The sequence below is a fragment of the Oncorhynchus mykiss genome, chromosome 17, assembly GCF_013265735.2.
Source record: "Oncorhynchus mykiss isolate Arlee chromosome 17, USDA_OmykA_1.1, whole genome shotgun sequence".
NCBI lineage: Eukaryota > Metazoa > Chordata > Actinopteri > Salmoniformes > Salmonidae > Oncorhynchus > Oncorhynchus mykiss.
Genome location: NC_048581.1, coordinates 44,579,808 through 44,601,895, shown reverse-complemented (window position 1 = coordinate 44,601,895; position 22,088 = coordinate 44,579,808). Strand labels below are relative to the sequence as shown.

The 22,088-nt window shown below is 40.6% G+C and overlaps 1 protein-coding gene across 6 annotated transcripts in view; it reads left to right on the top strand.

Annotated features, from left to right (window-relative positions):
* Window positions 1-4,353: 4,353 nt before the first annotated feature.
* cfap100 (cilia and flagella associated protein 100) overlaps window positions 4,354-22,088 on the top strand; it is a 26,706-nt gene continuing 8,971 nt past the window's right edge. For 4 of the 6 annotated variants that reach the window (XM_021568550.2, XM_036949957.1, XM_036949958.1 and 1 more), the window contains exons 1-5: window positions 4,354-4,469; window positions 5,087-5,113; window positions 6,630-6,704; window positions 8,556-8,653; window positions 8,934-9,126. In XM_021568550.2, coding sequence (XP_021424225.2) covers window positions 4,418-4,469; window positions 5,087-5,113; window positions 6,630-6,704; window positions 8,556-8,653; window positions 8,934-9,126 — 445 coding nt within the window. In that variant the 5' untranslated portion in view covers window positions 4,354-4,417. Of the gene's footprint in view, window positions 4,470-5,086; window positions 5,114-6,629; window positions 6,705-7,985; window positions 8,041-8,555; window positions 8,654-8,933; window positions 9,127-22,088 lie in introns of those variants that run through there. The other 2 variants (XM_021568552.2, XM_021568551.2) reach the window with 2 other exon arrangements.

The following is a 22,088-nucleotide window of genomic DNA, read 5'->3' as shown; positions in this document are numbered from 1 at the left end:
TCACATGACTGCTGGTGTGTGTGTTATATGAGTTAAAATAAGAGGTTGGATCTGAAGGCTCGACCCAGCTCTGCGCCGCTATTGGCCAACAGTACGTGGAGGCTGGTCTCTGAATATGTCAATCAGGATGTGTGCGCCTACATGTGTGATGTTTAGTAAAGGAAGACAGTAATTTCCTAGTTTTCCTCTCATCCTTATTACCCATCGCCCGAAGAGCAGATAACTGTTGCGGTAAAAGGAGACTGGGATGTTGAACAATGTAGCCTATTTAACGGAGTCTCATATGACTCCCAATAGAAAGCAAAATAATAATTGATCATGGATGGATATTGGATATGGCTGTGAAAATAGTCAATTCTTGGGAGTTTATTTGAATTCGTTTGAACACATTTCAATGGAATGATTTTGCTTTCCTCGAAAGAAGTTCACAACACAGTGTTCTCATTATGTAGGCTATGAAACTGTTGGAAAGACTGAATATTCTGTATACCGTTTTTACAATATAGCCTACTGTTATTACAGTGTTACAATCATCCTCTCTGTCCATGCAATTTTGATGCAGCAAAACACTGAACACTACAACTGTGTAGTTCTTTGATAGTGAATGAACTTGACGAACATCATACACAGCAGTATGTCCTGTACTTCTAGACACCAATCCTTGAACAAACATGATTCAAGTTCAGTTACAAAGAGAGGAACCCACACTCAGGAAGAATGTAGGCTAACCAGTGCAGCCAGGCGTACTCAGACAGGAAGTGTTAAAAAACAATTAGAATGCGAGTGAACGTGCCTGTTTATTTGTTTCAGTCACTTCAACCTTCTGAGAGAAACACATGGCGGGAGCGAGTGATCCTGGGAAACTGGTGGTTGTATCTGCATGATTGTCAGAGGAGAGTGAAAATAGATATTGTGATGGATTTTTTTATGCATGTGCTTTTCTTATAACTAATTTCTGTGTTCTATTCATGTGCTGTTCTAATAACCAATTTCTGTGTTCATGCAAGTGACTGATTGAACAAATCCTCACTTATCAGTATCTGCAATTTGGCAGTACGCCCAGCCCTTGTTTTGAGAACGAAAGATATCTCGGGTTTCAAGGTCTCAGCTTAGAGAAAAAAAGCCTTGTAAGGTGTTATGAACCAGTATTGGTCGGGCACATGAATGAAACAAAACTGTAATGGTGATATAATTATGCTAAATCATGCAAATATAACTTGTCTGTGTATAGACGTATATAAGACAACTGCTGGGACGGCCGCAGCAGAGATTCTGACACACTATGGTGCATTAAGTGTGTTGGAACCTCTCCAGCGCTCTGACAATAAACAATGATTCATATAAGATTGACTGTCCCTTTGTAAGAATTTCCCCAACAATATCTTTGTGATCCTGAAAATGACGCATTTGCTTTTTCTTGAGGTTAATATATTGCTAGTAGTGGATGGAATACAGTGCATTACCTATACTACCTGAAAGGTGAAATATTTTCTTCATTATCTCTTTTTTTGGAGGAAATAATATACATTTGAATAAGCAGTTAATAACCACAGTGTATATTCTTCTACATTAAAATATTTCTACAGTATATATTTCTTCTACATGAATATATTTCTATACAGTATATCATTCTGTACTGTAGTCTACCGCCTGAGGCCAACTGACAACACTACCAGTACCACTCTCTCTCCCTCATCAGCTCAAGTGCACAGTATGAGACCTGACCACTGTCACAGTCTGTCAGCGGGGGTCTGGCTGGTAGGAATGTATTAGTGTGAATGTAATACCGTGTTGTACAACGTGCCAGCCTGTCTGGTCTGTCTGGAAGGCAAACAGCAGGCCATGGCTGACCTGCTCTGACCTTCTAATGCGCACATCAAACAGCTGGGAGACCTGTTGTGATCGTCATCCCGCTCCGGGTCACTCCCTGGATTAGACCTGGGCCGTGTTCATTAGTCGTCAAAGGACTGCAACATAATTGAAACAGGGAGATTACCTAAGAAATTATCATTTTTGCTTTCCGCTGCAAAACGTTTTAAAAGGTTTTCTGCCCTAATGGATGTTACCCCGGAGGGATGCAGAGGGGGATCGAGAGAGGCGTTGAGCCACAGATTAGTCACTTTGCCTTTGTCCTACTTCCTGGCCCTTGAGGGACCGGATAGCGATCATATTTGGAGCCAGAAAATGTTGGTTAATGTGTTAAACTAACTGTATCCTTAATGACAGGCCAAAGGATATGGTACATTTGAACAACTGTGGAAAACTGTAGCCATATATGTTAAAACATACATGGTGTGGACAAGATGTCACAGTGACATATACTGTATGTGTTAATATGTTGACAAATAAGTTGAAATGATAAATGCATTTTTAAATATATGTTTTTACTTTATTCAAAGAATCCCATTGAGATCTAAAATCTCTTTGCCAAGGCAGACCATAGCCAAGGAAGCATATCCAGTATAAAACACAGAAAATCATGTAACAAAGAAACAAAAACATACAGTCTATATTCTATCTAGCCATCTAGGGCTAAAACAGTGACACACATCCTGCAGCATATACACTGTTGCATATACACAAAAGGGTTCCAAAAGGGTTCCTCTGCGTTCTCTATGAAAGAACCCTTTGAGGAACCCTTTTAGGTTCCAGGTAGAAACCTTTTTGTCTTTAGAAATACATTGACGGTTACTAACTATGACTGATAGCTTACAGCGAGTAGTATTCATATTCTTATATACAGTACAGTTAAAGTAGATCTTTAGAAAGAGGAAAGGTGCTGTGACACAATGTGGCTGTTATTTGTTTTTTAAAGCTAAGCTTTTTGCCTGAGTAACCTCTGGTGGCAGAGCATTCCACGATGACATGGCTCTATACATAACTGAGTGACTCATTAAATCTGTCTTTGGTTTGGGTACCGTGAAGAAACCCATAGTGGCATGTCTGGTGGGGTATGTACAGGATGTCTGCAAACAGACTGTACAAGCGGTTAGGCATTTTCAACACACAAATGTTTCTTAAAAAGACTAGAAGAGAAGTAGTCAGTTCTCCTCAACCCTCAACCATGAAAAATTATTTAGCATGTTGTGGATGTTAGCGTTGTGTGTGCAGTTAAGAGCAAGGTGTGCTGCTTTGTTTTGGGCCAGATGCAGCTTTACTAGGTCTTTCTTTGCTGCGCCTGACCATATTAACGGACAGTGATCAAGATGGGACAAATTCATAGCCTGAACAACTTGAGCAGTTGATCTTTGTGTCAAAAAAGCAGAACATATTTTTATAACACCTTCACAACACCTTTGACAATATGACTTGACCATGATAACTGACCATCCAGTTCATGTTAAAATCTATTGGAGATTAAATTAAGGGGGAAAAATTGTAGACTGTGCGTGTGTGTGAGCTTTGACAAAACACCAGTATTAGACTGACGGTCTGACTTTTGTCGGCCACTATTAACACAAGACCAGCATGGCACAACTCCAGTCCTGTCAGAAGCATTTGTAAAAAAAAATAAAATAAATAAAAATAAAAAATGTAGGTAGAGAAATTAAGCCACTGCCACTTCTATAAAAAAAATGTTTTTTCTTCAAAAATCTTAACAATTCCAAGAGTAGATGTTGCCAATTTAACTCTTAATCAATGTAATCAGGGCCGAAATCATAAAGCGTCTCAACAGTCAGAGTGCTAATATAGGATCAGTTTTGCGTTTCAGATCAAATTGATAAAGATTACATGGACAGGAGGGACCTGTAATAGAGACATATCGATTAGCTAGCATAATCTGAGTATTATCACAGCGCGCTCTACAGTATCCTGAGTTAGCCAGGACATTTCAGTACACTGGGTGTCAATAAGGTGAGGTGTCGAGGGGATTGCACAAATCCTCTTTGGGGTATAGGCTGTGGGCAGCAGATCAACTTGCAGAGACCTTTAGCTTGAGAAACTATTGACCCTCACTGGACACATGAGAAAATATAAATACTTCCTCAATATCAACCCTCTCACTCTCAAAAATTTGAATTTAGATTTTTGTTTTGCCTATATGAAGGAGCACATGGACTATGCACATATGGGTACAAATATCATAGAATTATCAGTGGTGGTCTGGCCCATACCGTTAAATGGTCAGTTGTGCTATAATAACATATCAAGTATTATTCCGTGCCCAATGTAAACAAATGAGACGTCCCGGGCAATTTGATGCTAAGCAATCTAACTCCAAAATTCCCTGAGTCTTATAAAATGCAGTAGCATAGAACACAAGCGTTTGACGACTGAGTAGAATGTTGGGAAACAGCGTCATCGAGTGGTAAGAAAATAGAACCTGCTGAACAATAATGTTACCACGGCAACAGAACGCAAACTCAGGACAATCGAGTTCCGAAGAAAAAGGGTAGAACTCTCTCAAGATGCTCATATGACAAAGTGTTTCAGCAGAATATACCGTAAAGGGATTAATCTAATTGAAGGTAAGAAAAGATATTCAAAACAAAACCGTATTTTACTCTGACATAATATTAGATAAAGTTGGTTGTAAAATATTTTGTATGTTACAACAAGCCACTTTGGCTCCATTTTTAGATTTTTGGGCGACATTGTTGATAAACTTTTGGAAACATAAATAATAAGAATAATTTATAACATTTGTGAATCGCTTCTCATTATTCAGAATCAACTCAAAGTGCAATAAAATTAAAACCAAATAGAAAACAAATTGACAGGGCAACTGACACAAAGAACACAGCTGACGCTATAAAGGACAAGGATACCAAGGAGAACAGCTATTAACATAAATCCTTCCTATTAAAGAGAAAGGTCTTTTGGCCCGTTTTAAAATAAACATTATTGTAACATTCTCTTGATGAAAACAACTAGGCAAAACTATAGACATGTCTTACACAGTTAGAATGTGGACAGAAAATAGCCTTTGATGTTACTCACCATTTAGAGAATTCACTTGTTACTACATTCACCATTGTGATTCGATTGACTTATATTTGACATGCAATGTGTGAAAAAACCTGTCCCCTATTTATCAGTCTTAGCAACCCTAATTGTGGTAATTTGCATTCACTTTCTACTGTAGGGATGCTGTCACCAACATCAAGGCACAGTAAGTATCAGTCATATAAGTCTTCATCTTGACACGCTGATACTGTACAATGGCTTTTACTAAACACATAGGGGAGAGTGGAGTAAATTGAGCCATTTTTTACTTTCAACATTACCCCGTCAAGGGATATATACTATTCTTTCTAACAAAGACATCTACATATATTTCAGGATGTTGTGTATCCCTGGAAATAACCAGAATTGGGACAGGGTAGGTTGAGCCAAAGGACAGTGTAGGTTGAGCCATGGGACAGGGTAGGTTGAGCCATGGGACAGGGTAAGTTGAGCCATGGGACAGGGTAGGTTGAGCCATGGGACAGGGTAGGTTGAGCCATGGGACAGGGTAGATTGAGCCATGGGACAGGGTAGGTTGAGCCATGGGACAGGGTAGGTTGAGCCATGGGACAGGGTAGGTTGAGCCATGGGACAGGGTAGGTTGAGCCAGGGGACAGGGTAGGTTGAGCCATGGGACAGGGTAGGTTGAGCCATGGGACAGGGTAGGTTGAGCCATGGGACAGGGTAGGTTGAGCCATGGGACAGGGTAGGTTGAACTATGGGACAGGGTAGGTTGAGCCATGGGACAGGGTAGGTTGAGCCATGGGACAGGGTAGGTTGAGCCATGGGACAGGGTAGGTTGAACTATGGGACAGGGTAGGTTGAGCCATGGGACAGGGTAGGTTGAGCCTTGGGACAGGGTAGGTTGAGCCGCCCGCACATTTTTGTACTGAATGAAATATTACCACTACCTTTTAAAAACTATGTCTATATTTGTTTCCCAAACACAATTCAACACAATCACAATCACTTTTTTGTATTTTAATAATTTTAAGCATCTTTTAACACAGGCTTAATACCTAACAAACACTGTACTTAAAAACAACAACACTTTTAACATAGGCCAGGCCCGGTTGTTACCTCATATCCCAGCAATAATGCCTTGCGTTACACCTGGGAAGAAAACACTTCAATTTGCTCAACTTGCCATTGGCTCAACAATTGGGTCAACTTACCCCAAGGCAAACATTTTGACTATATTAGCTCACACAGCTACAAGGATGCACTTTCATGCTAGGTTTAGGACCTCATTTTGAAGCTTATAGAGAACCCAACTGATGTCTAGAGAAATCTTAAAATTATCTACTTTGGTTTAGATACAAGCACCATGAAACCTCTTATTAACATAGTACATACATTTTACTTAGTGAAAATCAGTTTTATGGACCTAACTTGCTTACCATGTTTTCAATGTAGTTTCTTCCTTCACAGATTCCATGAAATTATAACCTCTTCCTAAACATTTGGTCAAACAATTAATTTTGTGTATGGTTTCTTAGAAACAAGGATGGCTCAACTCCTTTTGCTCAAGTTACCCCACTCTCCCATGGTGAATAAGACAAGTTTTGTGAAGGCTCGCCATGCAAGACTAGGCTACTTTACACATCATAAACCTACTGTTTCTACTGGGTGTGAATTCTAGTTTTGATTTTCTATATTTTGTATGCGATTCTATTCGACAGGAGGACCAAACATGCTGTCAGGTCCCATGATAGTGGCCCAGTCGGCGAGTGCCACCAAGTCAGTGATATCTACAGGTAGTAGCTATTGTACATATCATCTAACTAACTGCTAAGCATTACTTGTAATATTGATGATGAGTCACTTTGAGGTTACCCCTAGAATGATTCTGTCATAAAATAGACTAGGAAGAAGTAATGGAAAAATCCTGTTCCAATTCCATGTCGTTCATCTCACTTAGTTATTTGACTTTTATGACATCCCTCTAATCCCACTTCATTCCAGTCTAGGGTTAACCTGTTATAAACTACTGTAGATAAAATAATTAAATAAAAACTGTATAAAAAATGTAATCAACAGTTCAATAAACTGGTTCTGAAATGTATGACACCATCCTAGATGCACAAAGACAGTAAAATAGTAGGACGGGAGAGTGGGGTACATTGATTTTTTTTTTTACATTCAGCATCACTCTGCCAAGGAAGATATAGGATTGTTTCTAACAAAGACGTCTACATATAGTTCAGGATGTTGTATATCCGTGGAAATACTCAGAATTCATGTAAACTTTACAGTTTTAAAAACATAGCCGTTTATGGGGAAAGTTGAGCAGCGGGACAGAGTCAGTTAAGTCGCCTAAAAATTCCTGTACTGAATGAAATATTACCACTATCTTTTTAAAACCATCTTTATTTCCCAAATACAATTAAACAATCACAATCACTTTTTTTGTCTTTTAATAATTTTAAGGGTCTTTTAACACAGGCTTAACAAAACAAACACTTTGTATTAAAAAAACAACACTTTTAACATAGGCCAGGACCTGTTGTTACGTCATATCCCAGCGATAATGCCTTCCATTACACCTGGGAATAAAACACTTAAATTCGCTCATTTTGTCATTGGCTCAATTTACCCCAAGGCAAACATTTAAACTATATTAGCCCACACAGCTACAAGGATGCACTTCCATGCTAGGTTTAGGACCACCTATTGAAGCTTATAGAGACTCCAACTGATGTATTGAACAATCTTAAAATTATATGCAGTACTTTGGTTTAGATCCTATCATTATGAAACCTGTAACACAATAAATTAAATTGACTTGGTGAAAAACAGTTTTATGTACCTAACTTGCATACTTTTTCTATATGGTTTCTTCCTTCACAAACTCCATAAAATTATGAGCTCTTCCTAAATATTTGGACAAATTATTTCTCGTAAACGAATGCTTCCTAGCCGAAACAGTTCGGAAGAGTTTGTGTATTTATTATGATGACATTTTGTGACGTTTTTTTTCCTTTGGACTTCAGTGACTGTTTTTTCAGCTATTCAGACACACAACATTTTTCCTGCAGGCGAGCCAAAGTTCGGAGCCGAAGTCTACGCCCCTTAGTCGGCGATTGGTCAACAGTAGGGATTCTTCAATTAAGTCTTTGTTATCATTCAACGAGAGACGACTTATTTTCATGTACATTTTTTCATTACGCATTACTTCACCAAACATCTTAGTTAGATGTGAAATTGCGCAAATAAGATTTAGGCAAAAACTTCTTGGATTCATTCTGAATATTTTGAGGAAGTGTATACTGGCTACGGCATTTCAAAATGGACAAACAGTACTATTGCTGCTTTTTAGAATTTTCAAGCAAAGGTCTTTTAATGGAGTATGGGAGCACACTCATTCGGTTTGGCTAGCCGAGTTCGGCTAGGCGCCAACTGAACTGAAGCATGCTGAGGCCTTTACTCCTTTGGCTCAACTTACCCCACTCTCCCCTACTAGTTTATTCTTGGTATTGTGTTGGTGCAACATGCATGCTGTTTTTGAGAGGTCAATTTACTGGTACTGGTTTAAATGCAAGCCACAGTTGTCTATGGGCTACTCTTCTTCTGACATTTGTACCTGTTTTTTATTGCTATGTGTGAAGATGTATGTAAACAGATGCCTGGGGCGAACCCTTTTAAAGTGCTTGACAACAGCGACATATTTCTGATCAAGAACAAGGAAAAGGAGCGCAGGAAACTGGTGTGTATGTGTGTGTGCACGTGTGTGTGACAATAATTAATTATTATAGATTAAATACAATTGTTGACAATGCAACTTTGGCCAGGAATCAATCAATCTGGCATTGTGTTTTTTAAAGGCAATTTCCGATTGAGCCTACATATGCAGTGTTTTCCGTGAATGGGATCTCCAAAATCATGTTTTATTCAATGCATTACACATATAGTTACTGTTTAGTTACCTCTGTCCAACTGGTATCTGTCCAACATCATGTCAAATAATGCACCTATTTTCTTTCCAGGAGCTGCAGAGCCAGTTGAGTTTGCGGGTCCATGAGAAGGTGACCTATGCGGGCCGTATGAAGGCCAAGCAGGGTGACCTCCTCAGGGAGCTGAGAGAGGGTCTGGAGGAGGACACAGCCCAGCCAGGAGGGGAGGAGAGCAGCCTGGCCCAGCAACAAAACACCCCTGCCTGGAGGGTGGCCATGATCAAAGGTGCACACACACCAACACACACCATGTTGCCTCACCATAATTGACATGTTATGACACACACTTTAGGTCCATACACACACATACTGTATAGTCTAGGCCTAAACACAAAGGCCTTAGGCTTACACTGGAGTCATTGACACAACTGAAATAATTATTATGGTCAATCCAGTGCACTGAAAATACAGACTGCAAAACAATACTTTTTATTTGCCTCTGCCTTTATACCTAACCTCAGGCCCATCTTTTGACAATGCCATGCTATTTCAAGTTGGTGGTACAGATGAAAGATCTTAACTTGGGCCTAGATTCAATCAAATCAAGTGTTAACCGGCGATAGCAGACACCCGCGTAGCAGATGTTTTGGCAGTGTCAGAGGTGAAACTGCAGTTGGAGCCATCAAATCGGTGAGCAGCTGCTCTTGCGATCATTGTCACGAAGCCACGCCCGCCCCACTCTTGTTAGAAGTTCAGAGCGAGAAAGTATAGCCTATATAGAAATAATTACACTCAAAAAAAAAAAATCGTTAAACAAAATAATGAGGATTTTCCATCATCCTAATCTCACGTTGTAGTGTTCAAACTTGTAAACAAGGCTGCATGGGATTTCTGTTATTGTGACTCCTCTGCATGGGATTTATGTTAATGTGACTCCTCTGCATAAGATTTCTGATAATGTGACTCCTCTGCATGATATTTCTGTTAATGTGACTCCTCTGCATGGGATTTATGTTAATGTGACTCCTCTGCATGATATATCTGTTAATGTGACTCCTTTGCATGGGATTTCTGTTTAATGTGACTTGTGCAGCCAATGGCAATATCCGTTTTAGGTATGCCGGGAGCCACTTGTGGATTTGACAGCTCTAACACAGTTCCACCTCCGACACCACCAAAACAACCGCTGTGTGGAACAGAGTCCATGATCAACCTTTTCCCTACTGCGTCAAAATGAGCAGTTCTCTTTCTCTCCATGCGGGGGCAGTTGAGTCATTGGGATCAGGGCTTGCTATCAAAATCATCCTCTCTCTCGCTCAAATGCTAGGCCTAGGTCCTATTACTGCAACATTCAGCCATACACATCAACAACCGTCGTTTTATATAGCTTGTTTTAATAATCTGGTCTCCACTAGGCTATGACATACAGGTGTCAAGTGTATCTGAAATGCAGCTGTACAGTAGGCTACACCTAAACTATGGCCTACTGTAGCCTGTCAAAACTAATTGCCCGCATAGGCCTATAATATCAGCTGTAAAGACAAGATGAAATTGAGAATAATGAGGTAGCCTACGGAATGGAGCACAATGGCGCGTGAAAGCCCATGATTATTTTTTTAGCTCTACAGTATATGTTATCGAAAAAGAGGACAGCTTAGGAGTTCTAGCGAACCTAATGTTGCCAATCAACTGTCAAAATGTTGCTCAATTGTGGTCTGGGGTGGTCTAGTGGTTAGGGCAGCTTCTTTCAGCGTGCACATGTAGGCTTACTGTGTTGGCATGGGTTTGATTCTGGCCCATACCCTTCTGGCACAAATAACTCAATCTCCCCATTGACTTGATTTAGTAACACATTTCAGATATTTTACCCCGATCTTGATAAGAAATTACCATACCAGACACTTTTATAGACAGTTGTATTTAGCAGATATCATAAATAGGAAACTAATAAAATGAGAACAGTAGGCTACACCAACATTAGTTTCCAGTCATACAAAGTGTCAGGTAAATTGCCACAGTAGATTTGCCGTGGTAAGTGAGGAAATACTTTATTTCAATTGTATGGAATGCTTGTCAAATACAGTAGATCAATCGCACTTAGTCTGTTCAAAACATTGACAGTACCAACCAGAGGGCGAACATATCTTGAAGACTTTGGTTGCAAGCAGGACTAAGGTAACGATGACATCTGATAGGGAATGGTAATGAGGTGACCAATAATGGTTGCAATTTAGATCAGCTGTGCAGATGAATTTAGAATTTAAAGATGGTTTATTGAGACATCTAGTGCCATCAATGTTTGCAATTGTCACGACTTCTGCCGAATTCGGTCCCTCTCCTTGTTCAGGCGGCTTTCGGCGGTCGACGTCACCGGCTTTCTAGCCATCACCGATCCACTTTTCATTTTGTTTTGTCTTTGTTTTACACACCTGGTTTCAATTCCCCAATTACATGTTCAATATTTAACCCTCTGTTTTCCCCATGGTTTTTGTGCGTGATTGTTTTATGTATGTTCGGTCCGTTATTGTGGGCTCGGTATTACGACATGTTATTTGGAATATTTGAGTAAAGTTACTTGTGTTACCATCTTTGCTGTCCTGCACCTGACTCCTCTGCACCAGCTACACCCAGACCATTACAGCAATAGGCCCCTTGTTATTTGATTATATTCCAATAATACATTCTGTAGGCTACCCATTAGCCATCCATTGTCACATAATGAAAAGGTGTAAAAACGTAAATAGGCTACTGTTTGTGTTTCCCTGACTGAGTTGATGAGCTGATTTGAGCCATCAGTTGATTGACAACCTGTTGAACAGCTGATTTCACCACCCCCACTCCTGCAATTTGCGCCAAGCCTGTCTCTTTAATCATGCAACAATGATTCGGTCATTATCATTCAAGAATCTGGCACTTTGCCACACCCATGTGTTAATGTATTTTAAATGTCCTATTATAAGGCCTAGCCTAGATCGTCATTATACCGTATTATCATTATTTTATACAAGCCTATTATTATTCTTTCTTAAATATAAGTCTCACTCCTGTCATAATTGTTTTGCTTTTATTGAAGAGATAAACGAGTGTTGGAAATACAGGGAAGATAGGGGAGAGGGAGTCAAAGGACAGTGGGCCGGATTCAATCCCATGCCAGCTCTGTAGCCACTGGACCACACAAGCGCTGAGGCCACAAATCATTTATTCTGCCTATTGCTTGCTTGAATATACGCCCCAGCGGACCTGCAGTCTAAAAAAAAGGTGGTACCAGGCAGTGATACAGCCCGACAGGATTCTCTCGATTGTGTATCTGTGAAAGTTTGTGAGGGTTTTAGGTAACAAGCCACATTTCTTCAGCCTCCTGATGTTGAAGAGGCGCTGTTGCGTCTTCTTCACCACATTGCCTGTGTGGGTGGACCATTTCAGTTTGTCCGTGATGTGTACAGCGAGGAACTTAACACTTTCCACCTTCTCCACTATTGTCCTTTCGATGTGGATAGGGATGTGCTCCCTCTACTGTTTCCTGAAATCCACGATCATCTCCTTTGTTTTTTTGACGTTGAGTGAGAGGTTATTTCCCTGACACCACACTCCGAGGGCCCTCACCTCCTCCCTGTAGGCTGTGTTGTCGTTGTTGGTAATCAAGCCTACCACTGTAGTGTCGTCTACAAACTTGATTATTGAGTTGGAGGCGTGCATGGCCACACAGTCATAGATGAACAGCAAGTACAGGAGAGGGCTGAGAATGCACCCTTGTGGGGCCCCAGTGTTGAGGATCAGCTGGGTGGAGATGTTGTTTTCTACCTTTACCACATGGGGGCGGTCGGTCAGAAAGTCCAGGACCCAGTTGCACAGAGCGGGGTCGAGACCCAGGGTCTCAAGCTTAATGATGAGTTTGGAGGGTACTATGGTATTGAATGCTGAGCTGTAACCAATGAGCAGCATTAGAGGTATGCCTCTTGTCCAGATGGGATAGGGCAGTGTGCAGTGTGATGGCGATTGTGTCGTCTGTGGACCTATTGGGGCGGTAAGCAAATTGGAGTGGGTCTAGGATATCAGGTAGGGTGGAGGTGATATGATCATTGACTAGTGAACAGCAATAGTCATTTAGCTCAGTTACCTTAGCTTTCTTGGGATCAGGAACAATGGTGGCCATCTTGAAGCATGTGGGGACAGCAGACTGGGATAGGGATTGATTGAATATGTCTCTATCCCAGTCTGCTGCCCCCCACAAGACTGATGGAACAGATCAGAACGTTAACCTTTTTTTTTCTTTTTTTTCCATTTTGTTTTTACTTCTCCACCTACCCCCTATCTCCAGAGGACAAATATATATATATATATATATATATATATATATATATATATATATATATATATATATAAATATATATATTTTAATATATATATTTTAAAGCTTTTCTGCTACACATACACACATTTTATATATACATTTTACATATACAGTACCTTTTGCATACACATTTTGCATACATGGTACTTTTACTTTGATATAAATCAGTCACATAAAAATAAAAACATGACCAAATATAATCTCTTTAACCCCAACCCTCAGCCACTCTCAGCCCATCCCACCTATCACCATAGACCACCCTCGTTTGGTTTCCATGTGCCACATATTTTTCAATTGTGCTGTTTTACATAATTTTTTAAAACCTTTCTAATCGTATGGTATCCACAGATTGTGAGCTAAAGATAAAAACTTTTCCTACGAGTATTATTATATTATTTATTGACTGACTATGGCTTTCCATATCGCCCAACACTGCTATTTGTAAGGTTAATTATAAGTGTATGTTGTGATTTTTTTAACCATTCCTGAACCTGTGACCAGAAACAAGCTACATAGGGGTAATACCAGAATAAATGATCTATTGATTCTGTCTCTTCGCAGCAAAATCTACAGAGCTGAGATTGTTATGCCCCATATACAGTGCCTTGCAAAAGTATTCGGCCCCCTTGAACTTTTCGACCTTTTGCCACATTTCAGGCTTCAAACATAAAGATATAAAACTGTATTTTTTTGTGAAGAATCAAAAACAAGTGGGACACAATCATGAAGTGGAACGACATTTATTGGATATTTCAAACTTTTTTAACAAATCAAAAACTGAAAAATTGGGCGTGCAAAATTATTCAGCCCCTTTACTTTCAGTGCAGCAAACTTTCTCCAGAAGTTCAGTGAGGATCTCTGAATGATCCAATGTTGACCTAAATGACTAATGAGGATAAATACAATCCACCTGTGTGTAATCAAGTCTCCGTATAAATGCACCTGCACTGTGATAGTCTCAGAGGTCCGTTAAAAGCGCAGAGAGCATCATGAAGAACAAGGAACACACCAGGCAGGTCCGAGATACTGTTGTGAAGAAGTTTAAAGCCGGATTTGGATACAAAAAGATTTCCCAAGCTTTAAACATCCCAGGGAGCACTGTGCAAGCGATAATATTGAAATGGAAGGAGTATCAGACCACTGCAAATCTACCAAGACCTGGCTGTCCCTCTAAACTTTCAGCTCATACAAGGAGAAGACTGATCAGAGATGCAGCCAAGAGGCCCATGATCACTCTGGATGAACTGCAGAGATCTACAGCTGAGGTGGGAGACTCTGTCCATAGAACAACAATCAGTCGTATATTGCACAAATCTGGCCTTTATGGAAGAGTGGCAAGAAGAAAGCCATTTCTTAAAGATATCCATAAAAAGTGTTGTTTAAAGTTTGCCACAAGCCACCTGGGAGACACACCAAACATGTGGAAGAAGGTGCTCTGGTCAGATGAAACCAAAATTGAACTTTTTTGCAACAATGCAAGACGTTATGTTTGGCGTAAAAGCAACACAGCTGAACACACCATCCCCACTGTCAAACATGGTGGTGGCAGCATCATGGTTTGGGCCTGCTTTTCTTCAGCAGGGACAGGGAAGATGGTTAAAATTGATGGGAAGATGGATGGAGCCAAATACAGGACCATTCTGGAAGAAAACCTGATGGAGTCTGCAAAAGACCTGAGACTGGGACGAAGATTTGTCTTCCAACAAGACAATGATCCAAAACATAAAGCAAAATCTACAATGGAATGGTTCAAAAATAAACATATCCAGGTGTTAGAATGGCCAAGTCAAAGTCCAGACCTGAATCCAATCGAGAATCTGTGGAAAGAACTGAAAACTGCTGTTCACAAATGCTCTCCATCCAACCTCACTGAGCTCGAGCTGTTTTGCAAGGAGGAATGTGCAAAACTGATAGAGACATACCCCAAGCGACTTACAGCTGTAATCGCAGCAAAAGGTGGCGCTACAAAGTATTAACTTAAGGGGGCTGAATAATTTTGCACGCCCAATTTGTCAGTTTTTGATTTGTTAAAAAAGTTTGAAATATCCAATAAATGTCGTTCCACTTCATGATTGTGTCCCACTTGTTGTTGATTCTTCACAAAAAAATACAGTTTTATATCTTTATGTTTGAAGCCTGAAATGTGGCAAAAGGTCGCAAAGTTCAAGGGGTCCGAATACTTTCGCAAGGCACTGTATATAGAATTCTTAGAATGTTGCTAAAAAATATTTTTTTCACATTATCAGCACAGCAATGCAAACATGGTAATACGCGTCAATGTGCTGGCACCACACATGCCAGCAGTTTCATATGACAGAGATGGAAAACAATCAGAATGAGGGGAGATCTTTTTCAGTAGGCTTAGCCTATTAAATCACTGTCCTGTACAAATCAATGAATCATCATCATCACGTGTTCTCTCCCAATATGCATAGCCTAATGATGGATACCATCCTATATTTAAGAGTAATCCCCCCCGCCCCTGCCCCTTTTTTTGCACGCTGTCGGGACCACCATTGGACTGGCATAAATTGCACAAATTTCTAGTTGGGCCATGGTGTGGGGGATAGGGTTGAATATTTTCCCGGTATTTTACAAATGTTCCATCCCGAGAGTAAAACATTTTTCTCCTGGGTAACGCAGTATTTCCCGCCAAAACCGGAAGTGTCATTCAAAAGCATTTCATGTCTGGATTTGATTAGAGCTTTGATTAAAAATTCAAGCCTGATGCTACCTGAGCCTGATGCAGATACATTAAATACATTTAAAAGCCCTACATTAAAGACATTTCATGGCCAAATTATTTTGTCACTATCCAATACATACAGTGCATTCGGAAAGTATTCAGACCCCTTAACTTTTTCCACATTTAGTTTCGTTACAACCTTATTCTAAAATGGATTAAATCGCCCCCCCCCCCCTCATCAATCTACACACAATACCCCATAACGACCAAGCAAAAACAGGTTTTTAGAAATGTTTGCTAAAAAAGTAATCAGACCATTTACTCAGTACTTTACTGAAGGACCTTTGGCAGCGATTACAGTCTTCTTGGGTATGACGGAACAAGCTTGACACACCTGTATTTGGGGAGTTTCTCCCGATATTCTCTGCAGATCCTCCCAAGCCCTGCCAGGTTGTATGGGGAGCGTCACCGCACAGCTATTTTCAGGTCTCTCCAGAGATGTTCGATCAGGTTAAAGTCTGGCTCTGGCAGGGCCACTCAAGGACACTCAGAGACTTGTCCCGAAGCCACTCCTGCATTGTCTTGGCTGTGTGGTTAGGGTCGTTGTCCTGTTGGAAGGTGAATCTTTCCCCAGTCTGAGGTCTTGAGCAGGTTTTCATCAAGGATCTCTCTTTACTTTGCTCCGTTCATCTTTCCCTCAATCCTGACTAGTCTCTCAGTCCCTGTCCCTGACAAACATCCCCAAGGCGTGATGCTGCCACCACCATGCTTTACCGTAGTAATGGTGCCAGGTTTCCTTCAGACGTGATGCTTGGCATTCAGGCCAAAGAGTTCCGTCTTGGTTTCATCAGACCAGATAATCTTTTTTCTCCTGTTCTGAGAGTCCTTTAGGTGCCTTTTGGCAAACTTCAAGAGGGCTATCATGTGCCTTTTACTGAGGAGTGGCTTCCGTCTGGCCACTCTACCATTAAGGCCTAATTGGTGGAGTAGTAATAGTCCGGTGGCTCTACGGAAAATTCCTTCGACCTCATTCCTTCGACCCCATGGCTTGGTTTCTTCTCTGATGTGCCCTGTCAACTGTGGAACCTTAAATAAACAGGTGTGTGCCTTTCCAAATGATGTCCAATCAATTGAATGCACCACAGGTGCTCCAATCAAGTTGTAGAAACATGTCAAGGATGATGAATGGAAACAGGATGCACCTGAGCTCAATTTCGAGTCTCATACCAAAGTTTCTGAATACTTATGTAAATAAGGTATTTCTGTTTTTTATTTGTAATAAATTTGCAAACATTTCCAAAACCCTGTTTTTGCTTTGTCATAATAGGGTATTGTGTGTAGATTGATGAGGGAAAAACATTATATAATACATTTTAAAATAAGTCTGTAAAGTAACAAAATGTGGAAAAAGTCAAGGGGTCTGAATACCTGTTTGACCAGATGCAATGCTATTTCACAGTAAACAAATTGACAACAGACTTTCAACACGCTTATAGGGAAGGACACTCAACAAGCACAGCACCTACACAAATGACAAATGACTGATGATTGGCTGAGAGAAATTGATGAAAAAATTATTGTTGGGGCTGTCTTGTTAGACTTAAGTGCAGCTTTTGACATTATCGATCATAGTCTGCTGCTGGAAAACATATGTTTTATGGCTTTAAACCCCCTGCTATAATGTGGATAAAGAGTTACTTGTCTAACAGAACACAGAGGGTATTCTTTAATGGAAGCCTCTCAAACATAATCTAGGTTGAATCAGGAATTCCCCAGGGCAGCTGTTTATGCCTTGCTTTTATTTTTTACTAACTGACTTTGAGTAAAGCCAGAGTGTCTATGTATGCGGATGACTCAACACTATTAAAAAAGAGTAGCAGTTCGTTTCAGAGTGAGTGACAAGGAATAAGTTAGCCATAAATATTTCCAAAACTAAAAGCATTGTGTTTGGAACAAAACATTCACTTAACCCTAAACCTCAACTAAATATTGTAATAAATAATGTGGAAATTGCTCAAGTTGAGATGCTTTGAGTTACCCTGGATTGTAAACTGCCATGGTCAAAACATATTGATACAACAGTAGCTAAGATGGGGAGAAGTCTGTCCATGATAGAGCACTGCTCTGCCTTCTTAACAACACTATCAACAAGGCAGGTCCTACAGGCCCTAGTTTTGTCGCACCTTGACTACTGTTCAGTCGTGTAGTCAGGTGCCACCAAAAAGGACTTAGGAAAATTGTAATTGGCTCAGAATAGGGCAGCATGGCTGGCCCTTGGATGTACACAGAGACCTAATATTAATAATATGCATGTCAATCTCTCCTGGCTCAAAGTGGAGGAGAGATCGACTTCATCACTAATTGTATTTATGAAAGGTTGAATGCATGTTGAATGCACTGAGCTGACTGTCTAAACTACTGGCACACAGCTTGGACACCCATGCATACCCCAGAGGCATGTCTTCTGGAAGAGGCCTCTTCACAGTCCCCAAGTCCAGAACAGACTATGGAAGGCACACAGTACAACATAGAGCCATGACTACATGGAACTCTATTCCATATCAAGTAAATGATGAAAGCAGAACAATTTGATTTAAAAAACAGATAAAAAAAACACCTTATGGAACAGTAGGCTCATCCATATATTTCATAATTTTCCCCCTAATGTTATTAGCCTACCTCCTCTTTCTCTCTCTATTGTTGCTTCATTCCCTCCTCGCTTTCAACAGGTAAAGGAAACAAGTTTTATTGTCCTTATCTTCATCATTCTAATGACATCCTTGAATAATATAGGACTAGAATTAGATGCAGAAGTATTTCACTTCTCTTCATGAAGATTGAATGGTTATGGGTCTGAATAAATAACTGCTATAGCCTTTGCTCTTCTTTAAAACTACCTGTGAGGACTAGGGCTATATATATCAATCTATATTGAACAGAAATATAAACGCAACATGCAACAATTTCAAAGTTTTTAAGGAAATCAGTCAATTGAAATACATTCATTAGGACCTAATTTATGGATTCCACATGACTGGGAATACGGATGTGCATCTGTTGGTCACAAATGCCTTAAAAAAAGGTAGGGGCGTGGATCATAAAACCACTCAGTGTCTGGTGTGACCACTATTTACCTCATGTAGCAAGACATCTCCTTCACATAGAGTTGATCAGGCTGTTGATTGTGGCCTGTGGAATGTTGTTACACTCCTCTTCAATGGCTGTGCGAAGTTGCTGGATATTGGTGTGAACTGGAACGCGGTGTCATACACGTCGATCCAGAGCATCCCAAATATGCTCAATGGGTGACATGTCTGAAGTATGCAGCTCATGGAAGAACTGGGACATTTTCAGCTTCAAGGAATTGTGTACAGATCCTTGCGACATGGGGCCGCCATGATGGTGGCGGATGAATGGCACCACAATGGGCCTCAGGATCTCATCATGGTATATCTGTGCATTCAAATTGCTGTTGATAAAATGCAAGTGTGTTCGTTGTCCGTAGCTTCTGCCTGCCCATTCCATAACCCAAACGGCACGATGGGGCACTCTGTTCACAACGTTGACATCAGCAAACCACTAGCCCACACAATGCCATACTGCCCGGTACTGCCATACTGCCCATCCGTGAAGAGAACACTTCTCCAGCGTGCCAGTGGCCATCGAAGGTGAGCATTTGCCAATTGAAATTGGTTACGACGGCGAACTGCAGTCAGATCAAGTCCCTGGTGAGGCCGACGAGCACGCAGATGAGCTTCCCTGAGGCCGTTTCCTACAGTTTGTGCAGATATTATTCGGGTGTGTAATCCCGAAGCCGGATGTGGAGGTCCTGGGAAAGCGTGGTTACAAGTGGTCTACGGTTGTGAGGCCTGTTGGACATACTACCAAATTCTCTAAAACAACGTTGGAGGCAGCTTATGGTAGAGAAATTAACATTAAATTCTCTGACAACAGCTCTGGTCGACATTACTGCAGTCAGCTTGCCAATTGCACCCTCCCTCAAAACTTAAAACATCTGTGGCATTGTATTGTGTGACAAAACTGCACATTTTCGAGTGGCCTTTTATTGTCCCCAGCACAAGGTGCACCTGTATAATGATCATGCTGTTTAATCAGCTTCTTGATATGCCACATCTGTCAGGAGGATGTGTGCACAACATTTGAGAGATTTACGATTTTTGTGTGTATGAAACATTTCTGGGATCTGTTATTTCAGCTCATGAAACATGGGACCAACCCTTTACATGTTGCATTTATATATTTGTTCAGTATAGAACAGGAGTATCTATTTTGGATGCAATTTGAATGGAGTTGATGGAGAAAGTGCTCGCACGTTCACTGATTTAAAGCAACGATATTCAAGTGCTAGGCTGTTGTAAAACTCCGCATCTGCATTTAAAAAAAAATATCTTTACAATAAAAACATTTGGTGGCCCCTGAAAGCCAGATGGAGATGGGTAAATTAGATGTGCATTCAGGCTTTATTTTACTGTAGGTACTATAGACTATGCTGCAGCAAATGCAGGCCTACCTGTTCCGAGAATAAAAGTTATGGTAGGTCTACATGCATTGTGAACTGCGCTCCATTCTGAGATGGGCTGTCTGTCCCCACCCTGAGCGTTGATGATTTATCATGCAGGCGCCGTAGAGAAACCAGATTTAGACATTGCATACATTGGCAAGAAAAAGTATGTGAACCCTTGGAATTACCTGGATTCCTGCATAAATTGGTCATACCATTTGATCTGATCTTCATCTATGTCACAACACTAGACAAACACTGTCTGCTTAAGCTAATAACACACAAACAATTATAGATGTTCATGTCTTTATTGAACACACCGTGTAAACATTCACAGTGTAGGGTGGAGAAAGTATGTGAACCCTTTAATAACTGGTTGAACCTCCTTTGGCAGCAATAAACTCAACCAAACGTTTTCTATAGTTGCGGATCAGACCTGCACAACGGTCAGGAGGAATTTTTAACCATTTATCTTTACAAAACTGTTTCAGTTCAGCAATATTCTTAGGATGTTTGGTGTGAACCGCTCTCAAGGTCATGCCACAGCATTTTAAATCGGGTTGAGGGTCAGGACTCTGACTGGGCCACTCCAGAAGGCGCATTTTCTTCTTTGTTGATTTACTTCTGTGTTTTGGGTCGTTGTCTTGTTGCATCCCCCAACTTCTATTGAGCTTCAATTGGCAGACATATATCCTAACATTTTCCAGAAAAATGTCTTGATAAACTTGGGAATACATTTTTCCGTCGATGATAGCAAGCTGTCCAGGCCCTAAGGCAGCAAAGTAGCCGCAAACCATGATGCTCCCTCCACCACACTTTACAGTTGGGATTAGGTTTTGATGTTGGTGTGCTGTGCCTTTTTTTCTCCACACATAGTGTTGTGTGTTCCTTCCAAACAACTCAACTTTAGTTTAATCTGTCCACAGAATATTTTGCCAGAAGCGCTGTGGAACATCCAGGTGCTCTTTTGCAAACTTCAGACGTGCAGCAATGGTTATTTTTTTGACAGCAGTGGCTTCTTCTGTGGTGTCCTGCCATGAACACCATTCTTGTTTCGTGTTTTACATATCGTAGTCTCGTCAACAGAGATGTTAACATGTTCCAGAGATTTCTGTAAGTATTTAGCTGACACTCTAGGATTCTTCTTCACCTCATTGAGCATTCTGCACTGTGCTCTTGCAGTCATCTTTGCAGGACGGCCACTCCTAGGGAGAGTAGCAACAGTTTTGAACTTTCTCAATTTATAAACCATTTGTCTTATGGACATCAATGTTTTTAGAAATACTTTTGTAACCCTTTCCAGCCTTATGCAAGTCAACAATTCATAATCTTAGGTCTTCTGAGATCTCTTTTGTATCGAAGCATTGTTCACATCAGGCAATGGTTCTTGTGAATAGCAAACTCAAATTTTGTGAGTGTTTTTGTTGGGCAAGGGCAGCTCTAACCAACACCTCCAATCTCGTCTCATTGATTGGACTCCAGGTTAGCTGACTCCTGACTCCAATTAGCTTTTGGAAAGGTCATTAGCCTAGGGGTTCACATTCTTTTTCCAACCTACACTGTGAATGTTTTTATTATGTATTCAATATAGACAAGAAAAATACAATAATTTGTGGGTTATTAGTTTAAGCACACTGTGTTCATCTATTGTTGTGACTAAGATGAAGATCAGATCAAATTTGATAACTA